Source organism: Prorops nasuta, unplaced genomic scaffold, assembly GCF_024137725.1.
Source record: "Prorops nasuta isolate Cenicafe-Biocafe unplaced genomic scaffold, Cenicafe_Pnas_1.2 PNAS00008, whole genome shotgun sequence".
Classification (NCBI taxonomy): domain Eukaryota; kingdom Metazoa; phylum Arthropoda; class Insecta; order Hymenoptera; family Bethylidae; genus Prorops; species Prorops nasuta.
The window spans coordinates 2,889,550-2,912,839 of record NW_027116805.1 but is presented as its reverse complement, the minus strand read 5'-3'; the positions used below and the strand labels follow the sequence as shown (position 1 = coordinate 2,912,839).

General features: G+C 34.1%; 1 protein-coding gene across 1 annotated transcript; it reads left to right on the top strand.

The window, feature by feature from the left end:
• Positions 1-7,479: 7,479 nt before the first annotated feature.
• On the top strand, positions 7,480-22,728 carry EbpIII (Ejaculatory bulb protein III). Its single transcript, XM_066730670.1, has 4 exons — positions 7,480-7,630; positions 14,432-14,603; positions 21,370-21,464; positions 22,459-22,728. The coding sequence occupies exons 1-4, from the start codon at positions 7,625-7,627 to the stop codon at positions 22,558-22,560; spliced, it is 375 nt and encodes a 124-aa protein (XP_066586767.1). The 5' UTR covers positions 7,480-7,624; the 3' UTR covers positions 22,561-22,728.
• The last annotated feature ends 562 nt before the right edge of the window (positions 22,729-23,290 follow it).

The following is a 23,290-nucleotide window of genomic DNA, read 5'->3' as shown; positions in this document are numbered from 1 at the left end:
GTACTGTTTATAAAATATTATAATATTCGAAATAAGATAGGGATTATACATATAGGACATTGAGAGTTAATTTATTAATTTTTGTAAAAAATGTACCAAGTACATTAAGCATTCTAAATATACAAAACTTCATTGCTTATAGCTCCTCTTTTAAACTGAGAAAGCGGCCTTTCTTCAAAAAGCCAAAGTGTATTTCATTAAACTTTTCTCCTAACATTTTCCATACTGAATAAAGTCTTTCTTGTTTAAGAGGGAGAAAGTAGGGGGGGGGGGGGAGGTAAAGGGCGGCATAAAAAATATTTTTTTTTGTTTATTCTACATTAGGTGAAGATGTTTCGGGAAGTGCGATCCATAAAGTTCCGTTTTTATCTATTCAGCTACAGCTAAAGACATTTTCGCTCGGGACAAAGACATATGTACATAACACATTACACTTCATTCCACAAGTTTCTTCTCTACGAAGAAACGATTGAAAGTTCGGCTGTTCGTATTTCATCGTTTGTACGATGCTATAGAATTATCTTAATTCGTTATTTCGTTCTCCTTCGATCGGTACATCGATGCACCTATACATATAAATCCGAACCGTTCATTTATAAATTTAATCTATTCATCACTTTAGTTCTACTATCTGTTTCATAGCTTAATAGAAAAATATCATTCAAGGATATATGGCATATATTAAAAAACAGACTATACCAAAGAAAAAAAATAATTTGGTTTCTCTGTTTAGCGAGAAACTTACTATCAATTTCTGAATCAAATAAGGATCAAAAAATAAAAACTTCAGTTTTTTTATACAAAACGGAATTATACATTCTAAGATGTTTGAATAATATTTGTGTGTAATTTTAATGTTTTAAAAGTTACAGTATTTTTCAAGTTACTTTATCTCATGCTGTTTTACTTCCACTTTAAAATTATACGAAGCTTCTTTAAACTGGGTTTTCTGTTATTCAAGAATCCGAGCACACGGAGAGACAGAGGTATTTTGCTTCTGACCACCGAGATTTTGGGTATTTTTTGAAGCGTTAGGCACGGAACTATGACTATAGCGTTTTAAAACCGGTTGTTGGTAATAACAGCTGGCATTGAGTAATCCGTGTGTCAAGTGACGTTTTAGTTCACAAGTGTCTAGGCTGAATTTGATAGGAGCCAAACCTGGCCAATTCTGGTCACTCGTGTACAATGGAAATCACGCTTGTATATCTGTTTACGGCGTCTGAATTCGCCTTCGATGAGAATTTAAAGGCGTTTGGCGCCTCCCGCGAGAGCCAACTGGAAACTGGGCCAATGCTTTTCCTGTCTTCTAGACCTACACCCCCTTCTCCCCCCCCCCCCCCACCTTCCCCTCTTTCTCTCTTACTCTTTAAAGTTAAAGGGAGAGAAATAAGACTGCAAGGACAGAAGGTTTCGCGTACCAGCAGATATTCTTTGCCATGAGCACCTCCACTTTTGCTCGTACTTATAGCTATATAAGTGTACGTGCACAGCTTGGCAAACCATCCCACACACCTACAATATGTACACGTAGAGTTTTTACTTCTACCACTATTCTAGGTGTATATGAGGATGGGAAAAGATATGCTTGCTGGACGGAAGAGGGGGTGGAGGGGGGAGCTTTGGAGGATTCTGCAACGGTGGTCCTCGAAAGATGTAGAGTACTAGACGAAAAAAAAAGAGTAGAAAATGGTGAAGGAGAAGAAGAAGAACGAAGGACTCATGAATAATGTAGCTGCGAAATCCGGCTGAAACAATTGCTGGGCGCCGCCCTATTCCTGAAATTACATCGTCAGATTTTCCGCGAAATTAAAACATTATATATTACGCGTCTAGCACCTCGCTCGCTTAAACCACTCGTCTTCTTCTTCTTCTTTACTTTTTCTTTTACTTTCACCCACTTCTTCCCCCCTCCCCCCAAGGTTCATCCTATCTCCTTCTTTTACTCATATTTTGATTTCTCTTATTCTTATTTCTTCGCTTCTTTACTAGTTCAGTTTTATTTATTTTTTTGGTATATTTGCTTTATTGCATATTTTTATACTGGTTTTGTTTGGAAAATTAACTTATTCGTTTCTTCAGTACTCTTACTTGCAATGTACTATTGATTTTATGTTAATCATTCTTCTTCTTCCTCTCGTGTACTCCCTTCAACCCTTAATGTCCGCTTTTCTTCATCTTTTAGTTCAAATTAAAACTTTAACTATTATTTAGTTTAAATCGCATTGTGTTTTCTAGCAACATTTTCTACTTCACCATTCACCTAGATTTTTTGCTGCCTTGTTTTTAGTTCATTGCAAGCTCCATAAGAAGTGACGAATTTTGTCGATCGATTAAGTTTTTCCCTCGAGAAGTTTGCGCGCGTTAACATTGTTTTGATTGGCTGGAGGACTAAAAAGCAGGCATTTATGCTAATTTTCCCATATTCGTGATTAACGAGGCTTTTCTTCATTGGTTCGAGATAACGGAATTACCCGTGTTTCTTAGGACGTAACGCAAACGTTTTGGACCCCTCCCCTACTTTTTGACGTTTACTTCAATGTTTACTTTATATACATTCTGTACTCATTTATGCATATAGCAATTATTTCCCCAATTTTGAATCTCTCTACCAACTTTGCGACTATATACGCGAATCGTATTTTATTATTTATTTGCACAAGTTTATTTCCCATGTTTATACAATACATTAAAGAGTCTTCCTTCGTCTGTTCTTTTCAAATTTTCTGGTGGTTTCTCGCGTTTATATTACGTAAACGTAGATGCACCGTAAAAATAGAAATTGTGAATCAGCTGTGTGTACGTTATATATGACAATGAATTCAGTGGTAATATTCCTTCCGCGAATCAAGAGAGTCCAGATTATTTCTGTAAAGGACTATTGCCATGCATAACAATGACTGTATCCTTGTGGCAAGATGATGGAATTTTTTGAATATTTGAAAAACATGGCGTAAGCAATTTCGCAGGTTGTTTCAGTTGAATTATTCTCGCTGTAATACGATAGTACGTGATAATATCGAAGAATTGTTGACCGGTCACAGTTGAACTTGTGTTTTATGCAAAATGTGTTTTGTTATACTGCCGACAACAATCATGTCTTAAGTGATTTAACACGTGACATGTACTAATTGAGCATAAACGCGTACAATTACCTTCACGAATATATGAATTTAAAGTTTTTTTCCTCTCTAAGATGATAAGTAATATTTTAATTTTTCTCCACTCTTTTTATTACTTTTTATAAACGTTGCACAAATCTTTGCAATACATGGCGAGTTAGTAGGAGAATGTAGTGTACAATCTGCATATTTTAATTAATTCATAATCGAGCGTAATTGCTTCAAATTTGAGTGCCTTTGTAATTTGACATATATGCCTTTACACTACGATCAATGTAAAATATCGGAGTTTCGACGTCACATCCGGCTGTATGAGTCAATTATGTAGAGAGGTACACGTTCTTCCGAAAAACATTCTGACAATAAATATATTAGCGTAGCGACATAATCGTAATAGAATAACTATTATACAGTTATGTATTAATTATTCTCAGGTTTGATGTTCTATATTCAACATAACACAATATAGTTGCACGTAATTGGATGTTGTAAGATTTGATCATATATGCGAGAGAAGGGAGAATAAGAGACGTTGGGTAATCAGAACCCTTATAAATTTTTATAATTATCAGATTTTTTGCTGCTGAATATTATACTTTTTCCACAACCTGTTTCAGCCTGTATTCACTGCACGATTATGTTTTATTTTACATAGCGTCGCAGACATTTTCGTGAGTTGCGATTTTGAGTTGCAAAAATCAGGAAACTTATTATGTTGAAATTGCATAGAAAGAAGTAGAAGTAGTTTTTAAGAAAGATGATTTGATTCCACTGTAATATCATTTGATATATCTTTGGCTCTTAAATGAAACTCTGGTTATATTTAGTATTAATTGTTAAATTAAATGAATGGTTATTATACTATATAATTGAATATTCTTTTTATTAAAATTTCTCTTCGAGTTTAAAATATTTAATTTTCATTAAATAACTGATACTCCCTTCTCCTTTATTTCTAAAAAATTTGGTAAATTAGAGATATCGAATATGTTTAACAAGCAAAACTCGTGGTATAGTTACGTCCGTCTAGTTGATAATTTGTGGATCAAATTGAAAATTTGAGAATTTGCGAAGTTTGCAATTTCGATTAATACAGCTGAATCATCGTCGTTTTAATGTGGCACGCTGGCGTCGCGCCACCCGATATTCACCAGGAGATCGTGTCCACGGAACTTGTCCGCAAATTGCCGGTATTATATCACCCATAATTATTGCTATCATGAACCCGTCCAGGCGAGCTGTCCAGATTTCTGGGAAAAGCCGGATTTTGACAATTTCCTCCATCGTCCAGTGAGAAAAATAAAGGTGTTAATAGCCAAGCCAAAATAAAAAAATATTCCTTTTAATAATTTTTTATTTGTTGTCGTATTACTCATTGTTACCGTTGCTAGAAAAAGCATGGGTCTGTAACCTATTTTCAACTGAATTGAGCACCAAAAATTAACATCTTCATTTGCAAATAAAGCAAAATATTAATTATAATTTCTCCTAGTATAATTTATTAACCATGATGATACATACTGTTTTTTTAATCAATTGGTTATAAGTAATTGTATTGTATATGGTGTTTAACATAATTATTAATCAAATAATATGACAATTCGATTTGGTTTATTAATTCACTTTTTCATATAAAAGAGCTATCTTTGGTTTTACAGAAAAATCTGTTTTGACTATATTTTTTGATTGATGGTTAATGCAAATTGCTAAAACGTGATACTTCAGAATGATAAATAAAAAAGGGAGGAGAGTGAATGTTTTCAATTTCCTGAAACGTTCGTATATGTGAGTATGTATAGTTATATTTCGACCCAACCGTGATATTTTCTTATGGATGGGGTTGGTTTGAACGAAACGTACACACTGGCAAGATCTCATAAAACTAGCCACGTTGAAACTGAATTTTGATTCAAATGTATTCAGCTATGGCTCACTGTCCTGTTACTTCTATTCACTTTCGTTTGAAATGTTAAAGGAGGGAACCAGGAGAAAAATTCCGTAGAGTTTATTTTGAGCGGATAGAAAGACGCGTGTAAACATTATTATGAAGTATGAATTATGAATTTCTAGTAATTTATGTCATTGAACCCGATTATGGTATACGACCAATAGAGCGATTTGAAATGAATAATCAATGCAAACAAAGAATGGAAGACGAACGTCAGAGAATTTATGAATGTCAAAAAAATAATTCTAAGAAAATTGTAAAAAAATATGTTAGGACAATAGTCTTTCAAGAGCTCTCAGTAAATCGTTCTCAGCAGAATAAATACATTAATAATTTAAAGTGATTAATAAATTGTTTTTGAGGAAATACTTATAGCTAAAATTCGCTAAAGCTTTCAAAAGAAGTATTTTATTCTTAAGCTGATTATAACATTATTGGCTACTTGAATGAATTTTTAGAGAATCACTTTGATTTTTTAATTTCTTTATAATAGATTATTAATATAAATCTACAACAATTAATATGAATAATTAATGTATAATACTCGTAAAACGGACACGTTTATATTGAAAGTTTGAATTTTTGCCATAAGCCTTAAATATTTTGTGCGAGGAAAAATATCCGTTTAAGAGAATTTTAAATTAATTTAGGTTATTTGATAAAATTTGATAATAATTATTGTTTCTATTAATAATTCAAATAATTTATCCAAAAGAGCCCTTAGAAATGGGGCATAGAAGAACTTATGAGTCATTTACAAGCCATACAAGAAAAACGAGTTATTCATTAGCCTGTCGGAGCACGAGAAAAATCTAAGAGGAAAGAGCAAGATTTTATCCTCCTATGCAAAAATAAAGTAAATAATTGTCGAGTCCCAGTGTCAACTGAATCAGGTTATAATCCTAGCGAATTCAGAGAAACTGACGATTCAGAAACGTATATTTTAGATTTGCTGCAGCCTGTATAGCTCAGGATAACTTAAGAGTATTAACTAATGTCAAAAAAATCAAGATATAAGAAAAGGCGTAAAGAAACTATATGCAATTGTTTATCGTTTTTTCTAAACTAGAATGAAAATGCCCGATATTTATTACCGAAATAGCTAAAATTGAACAAAAAAATTGATGGACAGATGGAGAAAGAAGCAGGCAATAATTTCGTTGAGTCATGTAGTCCAAATAACTTTGTAATTAGTTCAGAAACTTCAAGGAAACATTGGAAAAAGCTTTGGAGAAAATATTAAGAATTTATCCGTGCAGAAAACGACTGTTCCAAAAAAGAAGGGGAAAAAAGAAAAGTAAATTATCGATGAATCATCGTAGCAATTGAGTCAGGCTGTTTATTGGTTCGTTGACTTATGATCCGTTAACGTATACCGACGAATGTTGCATCTGAATATTTTATCGCTGATCTATCAATCTAAGGGAAAAAGAAAGGCAAACCGTGCGGTTAGGCCAGATGAAAACACTTGGCTGTTTCCACAAAGATCTTTTTTACTCAAGAAAACGTTCAATTAAATATTCTGCGCCACCACAGCAAATGGAAAAAACGTGTTTCAAGTAGGTTACTACTAACTTAATTATCAGACTATTGCATAGTTTTTCAAGTAGGTATATAACATCGAACGATGAAATGGAGTTTTACAATTGTATAACGCAATTTGCATTACAGAATTGGTTACTTTAGTCGAAATAACTGTGGGAATCAGTCGAAACCAATTTTATTGCAATCATCTCTTTTCGATTTTAACGTACTGGGATCAAAATAATCGTATTTTTATAAAGGATAGAATGAAAATCAACAATGGTACATTTAAAGAAAATTGCAATATCAGTCTGTTTTTTCTGTCTTTTCCAATTAAACGTTCTTGTTGGTCGAAAAACGACATACATACTAAACATACCCTCAAGATACTACAAAGCTTCAATTTACTGGACTGAACGCGTAGAATCGTAATTATTTTATTTAAAAATACATTTCTTTTTGCTGTCCCAGCTTTGTATTTAATTTAGAATTATTGTAACAGTTATGTCCTATCACTATTAATTTTAAATCACGCAGTTATTGAAGAAGTTGACACAAGATGTACAATTTTTTGTGGATTTGTTTTATTTTATTATCGTCAATCGTGGACACTTTGCAGATTTTTGCAAGGACTTGAAGACATTTGTGTTGTTTATATATGTATATATATATATATAGTAAGAGTAGAAAATCGTTATGTGAGTGAGAGTTGCTTATTTTACTGTGTAAGCAATGGGGGAAAAGGTCTGGTGGAAGGAAGGGGGGAGGGGGGAGGGTGTCAAAGATGTTGTCGCGATACTTCCATGGGTTGCTTCCAGGGCTCGATTGGGTTTTTACGCCGAGGTGTAGTAAATAAGCGAGTCCTCTGACGCACGTCATAAAAAGACCGCGGGGAAAAGACAAGTCGCGCGGTCGCTTGGCAATTTCGGGAGATCTGGGGAATCGAGCGTTGGGTATATAACAGTTGATCACCGTCCACTTCAGCATCAGTTGCCCAACTTCGCCAGTTCGCAACGCACGTAAAACAACCATGAAGGTAAAGTCTATTCCAGCCATTCACCTCTAACGTTTTTTCTTCTGTAACATCTCTTATACACACTGCCATCTTTATTTTTCCCCTATCCATGCACCCTCTATTCCTTTACTTTCACAATTCCCTCTTCATAGTTATACGTATATCCTAACACATTTTTCTTATTTTAATACCAAGAGATGTTATTATTGTTATTTATGATATACCAGATTGTCAAAATTAGTAGTATTTCTTAATCAGAGTATCTGCAAGGTTATCAATCTTCTCTAATCAGTACTTGTTCAGAATTCTCAGTCTACATTCCATAATTGTTTTTTCTATGATTATATATAATTAAATTTGGAAGATATTATTTTTTTGGGTGTCGATGGTAATGAAATGTTAGAGTTTAATTGGAAATGAACTATGACCGAATAGGATTATTCATCATTGGTTAATATAATTAAAGAGTTAAATTATTTGATCGGTGTTCCAGATTGTTCGATCGACTGAAATTTATGAGAGTAGATTCCTTTATATGTCAATTTCTCATTTGGCTTCGCGTGCACTCTCTAGTTATCCTTCGCAGGATTTGTTTTCTGGGTTACCTTGTGCAAGTTTCATTCCTTAACTCATCTTCCCAAGGGTATGTTCTTAAACTTACCTTCAAAAAAATTGTGTTACAAACTGTCCTTTCCCACAACTGCTAAAACTATATGCTTACTTATTCTTACTAAAAAATTTCATCAAGAACTGAAATTTTCCATTGTCTTTGAACTAGTTTAAAAAGTAAATTTTATATCGGAGTTCTTATTAATTGTTTTCGCATCTTATCTACATTTCTCGAGCCAACATCTCACTATTTTGTATTTATTTTTTTTTAGTTATCCCAATCAGGACTTGTTCGTTTTTTACAATTTCCTTTCCATTTCCTCCCATTTCTCTCGCCACCCACGGTAATCCTTCGAAGTTGATTGTCTTTTTTTCACAAAACTTCTTGGAGATTTCAACGAGAAACCAACGAGATTTCTTTCCGCCCTCGCCGCTTCCGCCCCATCCTCTGTATCGCTTTTGTGGCTCGTGCTTTCAGAATGAAATTGCCAGGCATTCTCTAATTATATTTTAAGTCTGGCTCCCGCGTCCTTTTCATCTCCGATACTTTGATTTAATTTTTCAACTTTGCTACCTGAAATCCGGAAAATCCTCCCCGCAAGAAGGAAAGTTGGAATAAGGATCGAGTTTACGCTTAAATTATTAATGTTTTTTTTTTACGATTGCATTAGTCAATTATTGTTCTTCGTTTTTCTCAATTATTTATTACTATTTCCATATTTTCATTTTACTATCGACAAGTGTATTCTCGTTTAATCAATGATGCCTCATTGTTCGTAAGTTTTTTAAATTCATCTTGTTTAATATTACCATTACTATTTCCATACATTTGTAAACACTATTTAACTCATTGTTACGTAAAATTTGTTAGATTTTGCATGATCTAACAATTAGCACAATTAAAGTTAGCAGTAATCTGCTCTCGACCTTTGCACAGCAAATAATTTATCACTTGTAAAAACTATCTAAAAAGCGTTTCAATCCTGCTGAGGCAATAATCGCGTTACTTTATTATTTGATATGTAAAGAGATGCCAGAAGTCAAAGGTATCACGCTAATTAAAACACTAGCATTGAACAAAGTAGCAGCTATTTTTTAAATAAAAATAACCTAAATTTATAATATTTTATGAAATTTATCTTCTTAATTAGCATTGTAACTCAATTGTTTATTATAAACGATGAAATCCATGCCTCATGGAATAACAAGATTTTCTTATATTCTTCACATGTATTATACAATAACATTAATATATCACTCGCTAGTCGTATACAAGAAAAATAACAATTGTGAAACGATAAATGAGAATATACTAATACTTAATACAAGTTGTGAATATTGAAAATGACTTTTAATAATTTACGATTGCCATTATAATGAAATTTCAGTAGCTATATCTCTCGTTCAGAGTTAGCTTACGTCTGACAATGTGCTTTTCTCCATATTCTCCCAGCCCTAGCGAGATTTGATGAATCGCGCATAGGGAATTGTGTTTCAAGTAATAAACCGAGTACGATCTCGAGTGTCGATAGTGAAACTAACTCGTAAAGGCGCCATGTGATTCGCTTTCTCGATAGCGTAATATCCCAGCTACTTCTACCTATGAATTACGACTTCTCCATATTCCAAACGTACCAGTTTAAACAAAACTTTCCTCCTTACTTATTAGGCTCTCGTTAATTTCTCAGGAAAACACAAGATATATCACCGGTCAGGCGTTTCCCTAAGCGAGATATCCGAGTATAGTATTCCGGTAACGGAGAGCCTTCCTGCCAGATTGGGCTATGAGAGGGAGAAGAGAAAAAATGGTGAAACTTCGTCGTCTATAAATGATGAAGGAAGCTTCGTGGGTTCTGACGTGCTTAATTTTTTTCACCCCTTGGATATCCTTGGAACGCCTGCGAAATGGCCCCGATTACGAAGAAGAGAACTTTAAGACTCTTATAGCCACATTTTTGGATGTCGGATAAAGACTAATGACTCATTCGTCAATTTTTCATTATTAAATCTCTTCGCTTTTTTCTCACTCTCTCTTCACTGGATAAATTCGCCCTTGGATATTCTGCTCCTGAAAAGTGAAACAATTATTCTCTAATTAGGCAAATGTATTTTGGCATATTATATAAAATAATTTATCGAGTTAGTTATGCTTTTTTACCATTAAGAAATTCGGTCCAGTTGAAATTCTGTTTTTTGCAGACTAATAATTTGCTTAGATGGCCAGTAGTACTTGGCATGCTTTGAACAAATTCAATTGGAATTTTTGAAGAAATTTTAAATTCCCAAGAGAGTCGAGTTCTCGATGTACTTCGTTCGAGTCGCATTTGTGAAATGGCAAAATGAAATTAGCAGATATGACAGAGGCTTGGAGTAGCTCGAATTGTAATTGTGGATGGTGGAAAAGGTTGTTGGGTGCCAAACGGGGATATACCGGCAGGTGAAATTCGTTTTGTAGCTCAGTGAAAGGTATTAGGAAGTTGCAGCGATAATGGCCCTTGCGTTACGCGGTTGCACAATGCTTGCCGTAACAAACATCGTGTGTGCGTAGCTAAATTCACGCCAGCCCGCCTTTCCGCGACTGAAATAATGCACGGGGTTAATGACGTTCGCTTCCCAACTCCATCCTAGTTTATATTTTTCCTAACGACGTGCGGAATTATCGCGTTGTATCACCTCAAAGTTGTATACATCAATTTTTTCTTTCTTTTTTTTTTTTAGATATTTTAACGCGTTTGTGTTACAAATATTTTTATATTTATATGTTTAATCAGTTCGATTCTTTTAAAATTCCTTATATTGTCTAATGATAAATGACAGATCTGTATCTTCTCTGTCGATTGTTTTATAACTATTTATGATTTGATTAAATCAACCATCCATATTTTAATATAGAGTCGTAATTAAATTGATGTAGGATTGTTCGTCATTTTGAATAGAATGTAAGATATGCTAATGAAGTTTAAATTAAAGGAAATATGTAATATATCATAATATATCAGTCAATATAGAAATATTTTGAGAAATTTCATTATTGAACTTTACTCATTTTGGTGAAAATTTAGCTTCTCATTGTGCATATATTTGTTGTTAACTTTTTCTTTTAAATTACACACAAATAACAGTAAAAACATTTGCAAAGTGTGTATCGAAATATTAGCTATTAACTATAAAGTGTGCACATTCCTTAAAGTTAATATAGTCTTAATGAAAATAAAACTAAGTATGGTTCTAATCAAGATACGCTATAGTCACAAGAGATAATTAACAATACTCCCCCCTATATATTCGTTTATTGGAATGTCTGGACCAAACGCCTTCGATATTGCAGATGAAAATGTATAAAGTGATGCGATAATTTATTCAAATTCATTTTGGTTGCTCGATGAATATTTCTGATGGCAACAAATGTGCCCACTTATTTATGGAAGGGTAAAGTGGGCTTTATAGAGTTAAGGGAAATATTATACCAATGAACATTTTCTATCAACGAGAACGGAGGCCGCAAAGTGTAATGATATAGCTCGTAGTGTGTGTGTGCATTACCAGGCATGAGAAATCGATAGTAAACACCGCTAATGAGACGATTGGTAATTTACTATTACAATGTGAGCACAAAGCAAGGGCTAAACAATAAATATTTCGACCATTTTCGAATTTGTAATGGCGGGAACGTGTTTACGAGGTGGCTGGACAAAGCAAAAGTTTCCCATCTCTCTCCCTCTCCTTCTCTCTCTCTCTCTCCCAATGCAAGTACTATTTCACGCCAAATTCAGATATGTAAAATCCTTTCCGCTAACCCCAGAAATTGAACTTTTGAAGCCAAAATCCATATAGAATTTTTCTTATTTTCTCTCGCTTCTCTTGGTCGGAATAAAGTTGCATTTTACGAATTCACTAATATTTTTTTGTGGCTTGCGATAGTTAAAAATATTAATTATATCATTTTTCTATATCGATATTTTTATATGAGGGACGTGGATTTAAAGATTAATAAAAGTTTTTCGAGAAGCAGAATTTTTTTTAAAGATATCTATTATTCGTGCTGATAGTGGGAATGTTAAAGAAAGAGAAAGAAAGAAAGGAAGAGGATAATAGAGGAGTACGCGTAAATAAAGTGGTAGCAAATAAAATACTGGCTATATCGGAAATATGAACACGTTTAAAGCGAAAGCCAAACTAAAAGGCACGCACTCAAAAATATCGATACTGAATACATATCGATATAACACGTTTAATTAGTATTCCTGTTGCGTATTGAGTTCAATAAGTTCATTCATCTATACCCGTCCTGACAAATTCACTTTTCGTGCACGCGACCCAATTCTTTTCCAAAAATACAACCTATTGTTTAACATATTCAGCATTTTTACCCAATTCAATTATTATTTATTCATTGCATTTTGTCGAGATTTTGTTACTATTATACTTTTTTCTTCAAATTGAATTATGGATATCAGTGTCGACCTCACTTGAATAAAGTTTACGCACAATTATAATACCTATTATATCTGTTGCGTATTGTTTTTGATTATAGATAACTCCTATTCTGCTGAATTTATTTCCATCCTGGATGTAATCAACGAAATTCAATATGTTATGATCTTTAAATATTTTTCTCAATTAATTCACAAACTCGAGTTTATCAAATCAAAAGGTTCAGTCCTGCAATGATTCGTTCTACCATATTAAGTTGGATAAATAATTTGTAAAATATACAACAATGTCTGATTAACGAAATTCCATATTAATTAGTTAATATATGTTAAAAGTCAATAAAATTTAAAATTGATAGTAATTAATTTAATAGCACTGATGGAGTAAAATGTATTCCTTTTTAAAATAAGCACGATTTTATTATTATAACAAATTCGTTATTAAATGTTAATTAACCATTATTTACTCTCTAAAACAGTGATTTTTGGTTATATATCAAAGTACATTAATTGCGATTTAGATTTCGTTGTAATCTACTTAGACGAAATTCATTGAAGCCTAAAGTAGGTATATTTCGATTCTCATTTGATTGCGCGATTGATTTAATGAAGTTCCAGCACTGAAGAACCCCATTTTCCATAAAATATTGAATAGACGAGAGTGCTTTAAAGGAGAAATCTGATGGCAAAAATGTTTTTTTTTTACATTTCTCTTGAAAATATCGATAGCCGGTAGAATTTAACGCACGCAATTAGTCCTGTCGCGCGGCTTTTAATAAGGCCGCTCTATTTCTGCGGGAAATATTCTTTCATTTGTGGTATTCGTGTAATTCGTTTTAATTTCTCCTTGAATCTTAACTGTGCTGGAGGTAAAGTTAATTTACGTAGCATGGGTAGCCTCGTTATTGCACATTTTTATGAAGCACGCCGTGAGTAATGGCACGCTTGAAACGAATCAAGGCCGAAGAAGTTCCTTACATAATCTGCGTTCCCTTGTACCACGTTGTTTTACACGATTCCCTACTAGCAGAAATTACATTGACTCATTGAATCAGGCAAACAACCTTTGCCATTTTCTACAAATAAAAAAAAAAACTCTTTTCCCTCTTCTTTCAACTTTACGTTCCATCTCAAATATCTTACTGTTTTAAACAAAGTTTTTTCAAATTATACAGAAAACGTATTTTCCCTTATATTCTCGAAAAGAGTGTTTTTATTAGTTCAATAAATATAAAAGGCTTCGGAAGTAAAAATTGTTCAGTGCTAAACAGGAACGAACCAGAATATTGAAATTAATGGTTTACAATAGGCAGATTGATCTGATAGTTAATTAACCTAAAGATAAGATTGATTCGCGCAGTCTTTAACACAATGAAATTATTAACAGAATTCTTAATGAACTTAAAGACAAGAGAGACGACGGAATAATTACTGCAGTTCAAAGATAATACGTGCTCGTACAGACCTAAACCCACCAGAGGGGTGAATACAATTGCTAATTAACTAAAAGCTACAGGAGAAATACGAGAAAGGTTTAAAAAAGCGAAAAGTCATGGTTATAAATTAATATTGTATTTATATAGTGTCACATCAGATACTTTAATGCAAGAATTTTTGTCAGACCACAATTTTTAATTAACCCAGAATAATTAAAAAGTGTTAAAATCGTAGCAGAGAAACATTTGTAAAGTATATAGCTATTAATACACGAGAGAGAGACTCTGCTGATGAAAAGGCTTATTAGAAATTTAATATAGAAGAAATGAATTCGTAATTGCAGGTAGCCATTGTGGTTCTCGTAATCGTTAGCTGTGCCTTTGCACAGAGGTACACGACAAGGTACGACAACATCGACGTGGATCAGATCCTGAGGAGCGACCGGTTGCTCAACAACTATGTCAACTGCTTGCTGGACGCCGGTAATTGCACGCCCGATGGCAAGGAGCTGAAGAGTGAGTAGATTTTAATCTTAGCCTACAAGCTCATAACCCTAGCAAGACGCTGCTTGAATGCGAAGCCTTCAGCTGCCATTACCACCAACGACGGTACTTCCATTGCTAGAATTCACTAATACTGCCAAAGCACTCTTGGTACCCAACTACCACCCACTCTCTAATACCAGCAAGCCCCCACGATGGCACAAACGCTCCTACGACTAAGGAATTTCGACGAGTCTGTCGTCTGCTACCACCCATGTACGAATACTACCAAAAAAATTAGCGTCCACCAATACCAGCATGACGCACGCTAATATTAGACGAGGATACCAATATAGAAATTCGTGAGTCTGCAATCAGCAGCCACCAATACTAGCGAGTCATATTCTCGGTGACCACACTATTGTTGAAGAACTCCATTGCTGTTACTTCACTAATATCAGCAACTTGTACTTTAGTTTTATGATCCCTGCTTCCTTACCTCTCTTAATTGTTGCTCTTCAGTCATCCCTATTACGTTTCCGACTTTATTCGAGTTTTTCTCATGATAACGCACTCCTGCATCCCTCCACCCCCGGGAACCCGAAAACATTACCCGAACGACTCCTCAGCCTTGTCTTCCTTCAACCACTGCGAATCTTCAAGAATAATGTCCAGCAAGACTCAAGGCTCCCTGGTAATGTTTCTCAACGTTTGCTTCTTCATTCAGACACCCCTCTCTTTCTCCCTATACACCCTTATTCATCCCTCAGACATTACATTTCTTTGTACATTATATATATATGTGTGTGTATATAGTATATATAGTACATGGTCCGCGGATCTGTCTCTTCTCTCGCATCGCTTAATCCGATTTTCTCGACAAACGAAACGTAATTTGTTATCCTAATAACGTTTAGCGCCAGGAACCACTATATTCCAATCTAATTACTTTATCAACATCCTGCTTCCCTTTCATCTTCCTACCTTCTCTTTATTCCAGCCCTTCTTCTTTACGGACTTGGCTAATCTGCTTCACTCTTGGACTTCGTAACATCGTTAGACTCAACAGGCTCTTCTATTTGTGATTTTTGTTCATTCGATTCACAGATTTTACTTTTATCGTGTTACTCCAATTCTATTTTTAGAATCGCATTGTGCAATATTAAAGTAATTCACGTTGGGCGCTTGTATATCGAAATAATGAATAATTACTGGAAAGCTGAGGTACTTTTGAAACTGTTTAATATTGGTTTTTCATAAAAAAGGAAATGTTAAATTGGAAGCCTGACTAAAAATGTCAGCTCTGTAATCCAAACGTATATTCAATTGGCAATGTTTCGTATAGTTTCTTTTCAATGAATGGCTTAGAGTAGCACACGTGTTTTCCTCGAAGTTTTTGTTTTCCCATTCTCCGAGTCCGCTCCTTGCAGCATCCCATTCCTTCGTATCTGTCTCTTAACTCGGTTTGGACCATTGTACGTAGTCTGTAACATTCTCCGTTACTTGGTCTTACGGGACCTCCACTTCTAAGATCCAATAAGCAATACACTCTGCCTACCTCATTCCTCCGGCACACCACCCACTTCTCCCTCGACCCATTCCTCTCATTCCATCCCGTCTGATCTCCCCTCTCCCTTGTCATTTCTCGTCTCCATCTCATTCCAGACTCTCTCTCCCCCTTTTACTTCCCTCTCCTACGACCCACCCTTACCTGGCGCGCATACTCAAGCAGGGACCGACACGGAAGTAGCTCCTCCAGCTGCCAAATATTGGACCGAAGTCTGACTCGAGACCAACTTCGGAATAGGCCAACGGTGAAAGATTCATAAGTCTCGACTAACTGCGAACGCTGGACTCGCTGATAATATTTGATCATTCAGAAAAGCCTGGTTGCTTCTCTGTATATTTAAGGATTCATAATTAGCAGCGTAGAAGCTTGTATAAGTTGCGCTGCAAAGAATCACTTCGCAATAAAAATATTCTTTGAAAAATCGAACAGTAACAATAATCTTATAAGGATATTTTTAATTATATTTATCGAAGAATTTATATACAACTTTTGCAGGATTTTTTCTGTTGCAGAGTCTTGGTAAAAAGATCAAAAATTTAGCCGTGATATTTTTTAAAACTTTTAAAGAATATGAGTGGGGAAGAATTAGGTGTTAATTTTAAAAGAAGATGCTGCTGAGGAAATTATATACTTGATAATATAGATGTAACGAAATCATTCGCAGTAGGACTGAAGCGAAAAACGAGTAACGTGCGTTTTATCGTGTAATTCTTGGTGTTTTCCAACTGCCGAATGTAGTCAGCCTTGGTCGAAAGGTGTTTGCTACGGCTTTCCACTGTCCCAGTAATCGTACACGCGGAATATCTCTTTTGCCTCACGACCAGATCAGCCTTGGCATCAATGCAACTCGCTTTTCAACTTGACAAACAAAATACGTCCCAAACCAAACTCTGTCAGATTAAAGATCAAAGGATAAAATGGTAAAAAAGCAATAATAAATTCCAGTCGAGAAGTTTTGAAATAAGGATTGATTGAATTAATAATTAAAGTTAAATTGATCAAGTCTGTCAGATCAAAGCTCAAAGGATCTAATGGTGAAAATGCAATAATAAATTTCTTTAGAAATTTTAAAATAAGAATCGATTGAATAAAACATTAATAATAAATGGATAAAATCTGCCTGATCAAAGGTCAAAGGTTCTAATGATAAAAACGCAATACTCAATGTCTGTGGAAATTTTAAACTAAGAATTGATTGAGTGAAATATTAATTATGAACTTATGAAATCTCCCAGATTAAAGGTCAAAGGATCTAATAATATAAACGGAATAACCAATTTCTCTAGGGAAGGTTTGAAATAAGAATCGATCGATTGAATAAAAAATTAATTATATTTTATCTACATTTGACCGATATCGTTTCTTGAATCTAGTGATATTTTTTCGTTCCTCTCGAGATTCCAGTTTTCTGTGCTTTTCGTTTGATTATTTATTGTAGCTGAGATGCGCGATCGGATATATTATAAGAGATTACTTATCAGAGTATGTCTTGTAATTTAATGTGGATTTATGTCTCTTCCACTCGCTTTTATCCTGAGATTTAGGCGCAGCTTTGTTGCGTCATCAGGTCTTCTTGTACGTGCCAGATCCTCGTCCTTATGTTGGTGTAACACATACCAGGCGTTGTCTTTAAAAAGCCAACGTCTTACATAAAGGTTATGCTTGTATATACTCGTGATATGAACTATTCCTCCTAAAGTTTGCCACGCGAGGAATTTCAACGGCTCAGCCCTACGTCTTCAACGGTTTATTATTCTCTTCTCAACTTCCTCGAGCACTCCAGGGACTTTCCTCCCTTAGATTTTATGCAGTCCAAACGGAAATTGTTAGCAAAAAACCATGTTATAGCATGTTTGGAAAAGGACCAATATTAAATATTAGATTACTCTAATTATTATTTATCTTTTTTCATCGTACAATTAAAGTTTAAACTCCAATTACAGAAATTAGATCTTTTTCTATAAGAAAGACAACTTCTCATTAGTTTAATTCATTAAACTCAATTTGCTTTGAGTTAAAAATAATTCGTAGAATTTTAAATGAAATTTTGAAGAGATTTTTCCGTTCACACCCAGTAAAGGAGCTTATAATTGGTGGAAATTCTAGCGGCTTGTTTAATTTTTCGATATTGCGCAAGCTCTTTTTTTTTACGCGAGCTACAAAGGGATAATTAGCAAATTCCTCGTATTGATAATTGGACGAGAGAAAACTAACGAGAGGCACCAAAGCGTGTAAATGTGTTGGTGGTACATTAGATGGGCGTCCACCAGAGCGACCCGTGCACATGACGGCTAACTAAGAGAAAAACTTTAAAGAACCGGCCAGTAAAAGGACCTTAATGTGGTAATGATAAACGCTACAAAGTTCACTCGCTAAAGGATCGTTTCAGAATTAATGAAAGCCCCTCACGTTTATACAGTGCGCATCTAATTTTTATCATAAAATTTTACAACGAGTAATTTTAATATTCTTTATGACAAATATTTTTACAAAAATGTTAATAACTATAAATAAGTACAGTCATTAAAAATATAAGTGGCCATAATGTTAAGGACCCTGGCAAGATATTCAAAACTGATTAGGAATCATTGAATTTTAAATCAGCTGTATTCTTTTCTATAAGAAATTAAAAATTGCTATTTTTTTTAATAAATTCTGTTAACACCGATAATAAAAAAATATAGATGAAATATATGAATTTTGGACGATAGTAATTACCATTCGTTCGTAAACAAAGAAGAGTGCAGACAATAATTCTTTAAAGATTAACAACTTTTCATTGATTGCCATTAAACAATGTATTAATATTCTTGAAAATTATTTGGATTATATGTTCTTTGTGAATGAGCAACATTGTCTAAAAGTTTAAAGCGTCAGTATTTTCCTAAAATTAATTGTAGTAGGCAAGCAATTAAACTGCGTTACAATTTCAATATCGTTATCATCTTAAAGGTGATAAAATGGTTAAAAATACAAGTCTTTATTACATTTTATAGAGAAAAGAAGATTTTCAAATAATAATGAAGCTGGGCCTTCAAAATTTCCACTCTTGTTATTCAATTGAATGAAAAATGGTGGCTCGGACCGTTCCGTATTTTAAAAGTCTAAAAGAAGCCATAAAGAGCGCATTTGCACAAAAAGTAGAATTTACATAATAGCATCATTTTGCAATTCGCATTATTGCCCGCGAAACCGTTACTGCTTTTTATTTGTGTTTTTCTTCCTTTGGACGTCAGAAGTGTGTCGAAATGCAAATATTTTAGGCAAGCAGTATTAGTCAGAAGAAATCGTGTATGGGATAGGTATAGAGCTTCTACAGAAGTTCTCGTCTTGGACATTGAAACTGGTTTCGCTGAAATCTATAACATAAATTATCATGAAACTCCTAATGAGCTCGTAAGAAATTGGCGTCTGCGCCTCAACGTGTTCATTTACGTCATCCAAGTGCTGGAACGTTCTAGAGTATATACGAATCTTTTTCTTTTGGTTTACATAATTTCGAGATTTACTTCAACTTCAGCCATAAGATATCTATATAGACTGCATCTATAGACGGAAAGTTATCCGTGGAGTGCTTTTTAATCTATTTAATTAAAGTTTTGATATATCCAGTATTAATTTTTAGTCGGCGGTAAATATAAGCACAAAAGGATAAAATACCGCAGTTACAAAGTGAAATTCTGGACGGCTTTAAATTTTTAGCATAGTGACATTACAGTGGCCTTATCGACAGCATATGTGAATTAATAGAATTGATAGAAATCTTTTAGCAATTGTTATGTTATATTTATAGAATTAATTTTTGAATTTATATTGAGTTCTTGTACAACTTAATTTGAAGTTTGCCGGATTAATATTTGATATGCAAGAAAATTAAATTTCAAGTAATTTGTCTGCCATAGGTACAGGATTAAAATTTGTAATGTAAATTTTATTGAATTATTTTTAAATGACAAACAAAAATGACCACATGGGAATTTTGGGCGAGCTCTTAAATTATATATAATAATATATGAAATATGTAATTCAGTGTGTGGGTTTGTGATGAATTAGAGTTTTAATTTATTGAATAATGTTACCTAAAAACGGGGAGATTCAAATAGAATTAAGTTTTCAACGTTTTATGGTGAGTTATGCGTTATAGTCTTTCGCAAAGCAAACATCTTGAGATATATTAATGATCTTTTTTTCAAGGATTTTTACGAAAATAATTTACTGCAGATTTAAATGAAAAGTTTAATTAAGAGATATTATATTAAAACCTAACAAAAGTTGTTGGAATAAAATAAGTATGCTTGCAAAAAAATTATAAGTAAATAATTACACAATAATTAATTATAGTATTAATAAAGTATATTGCTGGTTCTATTAAATAAATAGGAATTATTGAAACACTTTTAATTTTTAAATTAATTCCAAAGAAATTTATTATTGATAATTTCCATATAACAATAAACTTTATACAACAATGCAATTAACATATTAAACTAACTAATATATGGAGTAGGGAAATATTTTTATCAATTGATATCAATTTTGTCAATAACGTTTAAAAAGATCACAATCAGGTCCGCACGAGACAGAGTGATAAATACCTCAGGTATGACATGACAGTGGGTGAAATTTGTCCTCGATAATAATCTTGTTTGGAAGTGGTGCATGTTGATGGCCGTTAATGGTTCATTTTGCCATAACTTAATATAACAAGCACAATTAGTTTCGCCTAAAAAGACACTCAACACAGTCAAAGTATTTTATGCCTTTTTTCAGAATACGTAAAAAAAGCCACGTTTACCCTCTCCTATATAATTTCGTTAAATGTAAAAGAAAATACTTTTTATTGAAAACTAAATTGTTGAAAAGGCTTTGGTACATAATTAAATTGATAATAAACTATTATGGCGATCTTTTTGGATAGGACTGATTTGTTAAGTGAATAAAGTGGACTTACTGGGAAGTAGCAAACTTGTAAAATTTGCAAGGGCGAGACAGAGGTAGAGTGAGGTGATAATGTGATGGTATTGGAAAATTTGTTGTCCCTAGTAGTAATCCAGTTGGGTGGTGGTGCACGTTGATGGTCGATAATGGCATCATTGATTTTTCACGTGTTCCCAAGTGAAAGCTATGGTTGGAGGGTGAAATAATTAGGGCACGAGTACATCGAGTACTTTACCTAACTACTTTAATTATGACTATCATAAATTGTATAAGTTTAATCGTTAATTGCAGAATCCCTGCCTGATGCTTTGGCCAGCGGATGCAGCAAATGCAGCGAGAAACAAAAGGAAGGCAGTGAGAAGGTCATCCGGTTCCTAGTCAACGAGGTACGTTCACTTTTATACTCGCGAGCCAATTAAGCGAGAGCCTAATGAGTTGTGTGATATTATACGGCTTGCTCTCAGGGATACGATACGCACTCGATCCAGCTCCCTAACTGGCATAACTAGTTTGACTTTCACGAACGGCTCATTTTAATCCACTGTTGAGCATTCAGCCTACGTTGTCCAAACTTCCAAGTCGTTATAAGCCACGGCAAACTTCCACTCGGGCGAAATAATATAACGATAATGTAGCACTGGGACCCCTCCCCCCCCCCCTGCTCCTCCTGTTATCCTTTGCCTTCGTCTTTAAGCACTTTCCACCCTTTTCTAATGCCAACCACGATATACCCACTTTGACTCACTTTTCTACCTGTTGTTTACTCCACGCTCAACAAAGATCTTGAATATCCAAGGAAATCACAGGATTTGCATATGCTTTATAATTCCAACAATCTTCCTTCAGTCTCCACTACATGCCAGTTTTTTTATGGATAGTTGTCTGGATTAAGCTTATTATTGTTCTTCTTATTCGCTCTCTTCTTTTTTCGACTGGTTAGTCACTATACTGTGACATTAAATTAAGATTTATCGAGTTTATTTAAATATGCTTTTGAGTTGGCATTGGAGAGATTATTTTTAATGATAGGTTTTTTTTCTCAAACATTTTTATTGCGTGTAATGTAGAGTAGAAGGTTTTTCGTATTATTTTTTCTCTCAACCCTGCCCAAGTGCAATATGCAATTTATCCCATCGTGAAACTAAAGGTTATCACTAATTGATATTAATAATTGATGGACTTCATTAAGAATCGATTTACCTTTGTGGCTGCGCATTTAATTTGGAATTCTTTAATCAAGAAGATTGACACACTCGAGGAATTTCTTTTCGCAAGGACGTATAGTTAAGCGATAGGGTATAGAGAGGCTAAATATTTAAACCCTCTATTACCCTTTTCACCCAATCGGAATAAATGTTGATTGAATTTTTCATTTTCCAGCGTCCTCAGGTCTGGGACAGACTCGCCAAGAAGTACGACCCTTCTGGTGAATACAAGCAAAAGTTCCAAGGTCACGCCCAGAGCCACGGCATTCGCATTTAGAGATCGCTCGAATGAACGGACCCGAACGTGAAGTCTACACTTAATTATTCGATTAACTGTTACGTTTTATATTACTTTCTCGCACTGTCTGTGTTACTATCATGCATTACTTATTTTGTATCCATCAAGGATTTTGTTAAATAAATGTTGCATCAAATTTAAACCTTAGATCAGCTTTACTTTTTATTATTACTTGCACCCCTACTATTTCAAATAAGGAGAAATATAATTGATTATTTCAAGGCTAAAATAATTATGATGGATATCAATGAGAATTGACGATATTTATTCATTCCTTTTGAATAACTTTGATTGTGATTACGAGTGTTTAAAGAGTAAACAGAATTTTACACTAGTTTGTATTTGAAATTAAATATTAATTTGACTAATCAGAGTTAATGATTGGTGGGATGGACATTGAAAACTTTGGAAGAAGACAAATTATCACAGCAATTACGTGGAAGGAAGTAAGAATTAAAGATGAATTCACCACCCCGGTATGAATTTACATTTGCCATGGAATATCGAATTCAGCAATTACAGTCAGCATAGGCGGCTGCTATAAATAACACTTAAGGATCTTAAATGCATCCGGACTGGTTATTAGTGGAATACAGGTGAGACGCGGAGGTAAGGGAGGGGGGATAGATCCCTCACTCGACTTTAATGCTGGTACACCAGTCACGAGCTGCAATAATTTATTTCTGACACAACGTTCTCAGGAGCAGTT

Excerpts from the sequence above, each read along its gene's own strand:
- EbpIII (XM_066730670.1), top strand. Across the intron at positions 14,604-21,369 it reads CGATGGCAAGGAGCTGAAGA|AATCCCTGCCTGATGCTTTG; the intron begins GTGAGTAGATTT and ends CGTTAATTGCAG. Across the intron at positions 21,465-22,458 it reads TCCGGTTCCTAGTCAACGAG|CGTCCTCAGGTCTGGGACAG; the intron begins GTACGTTCACTT and ends TTCATTTTCCAG.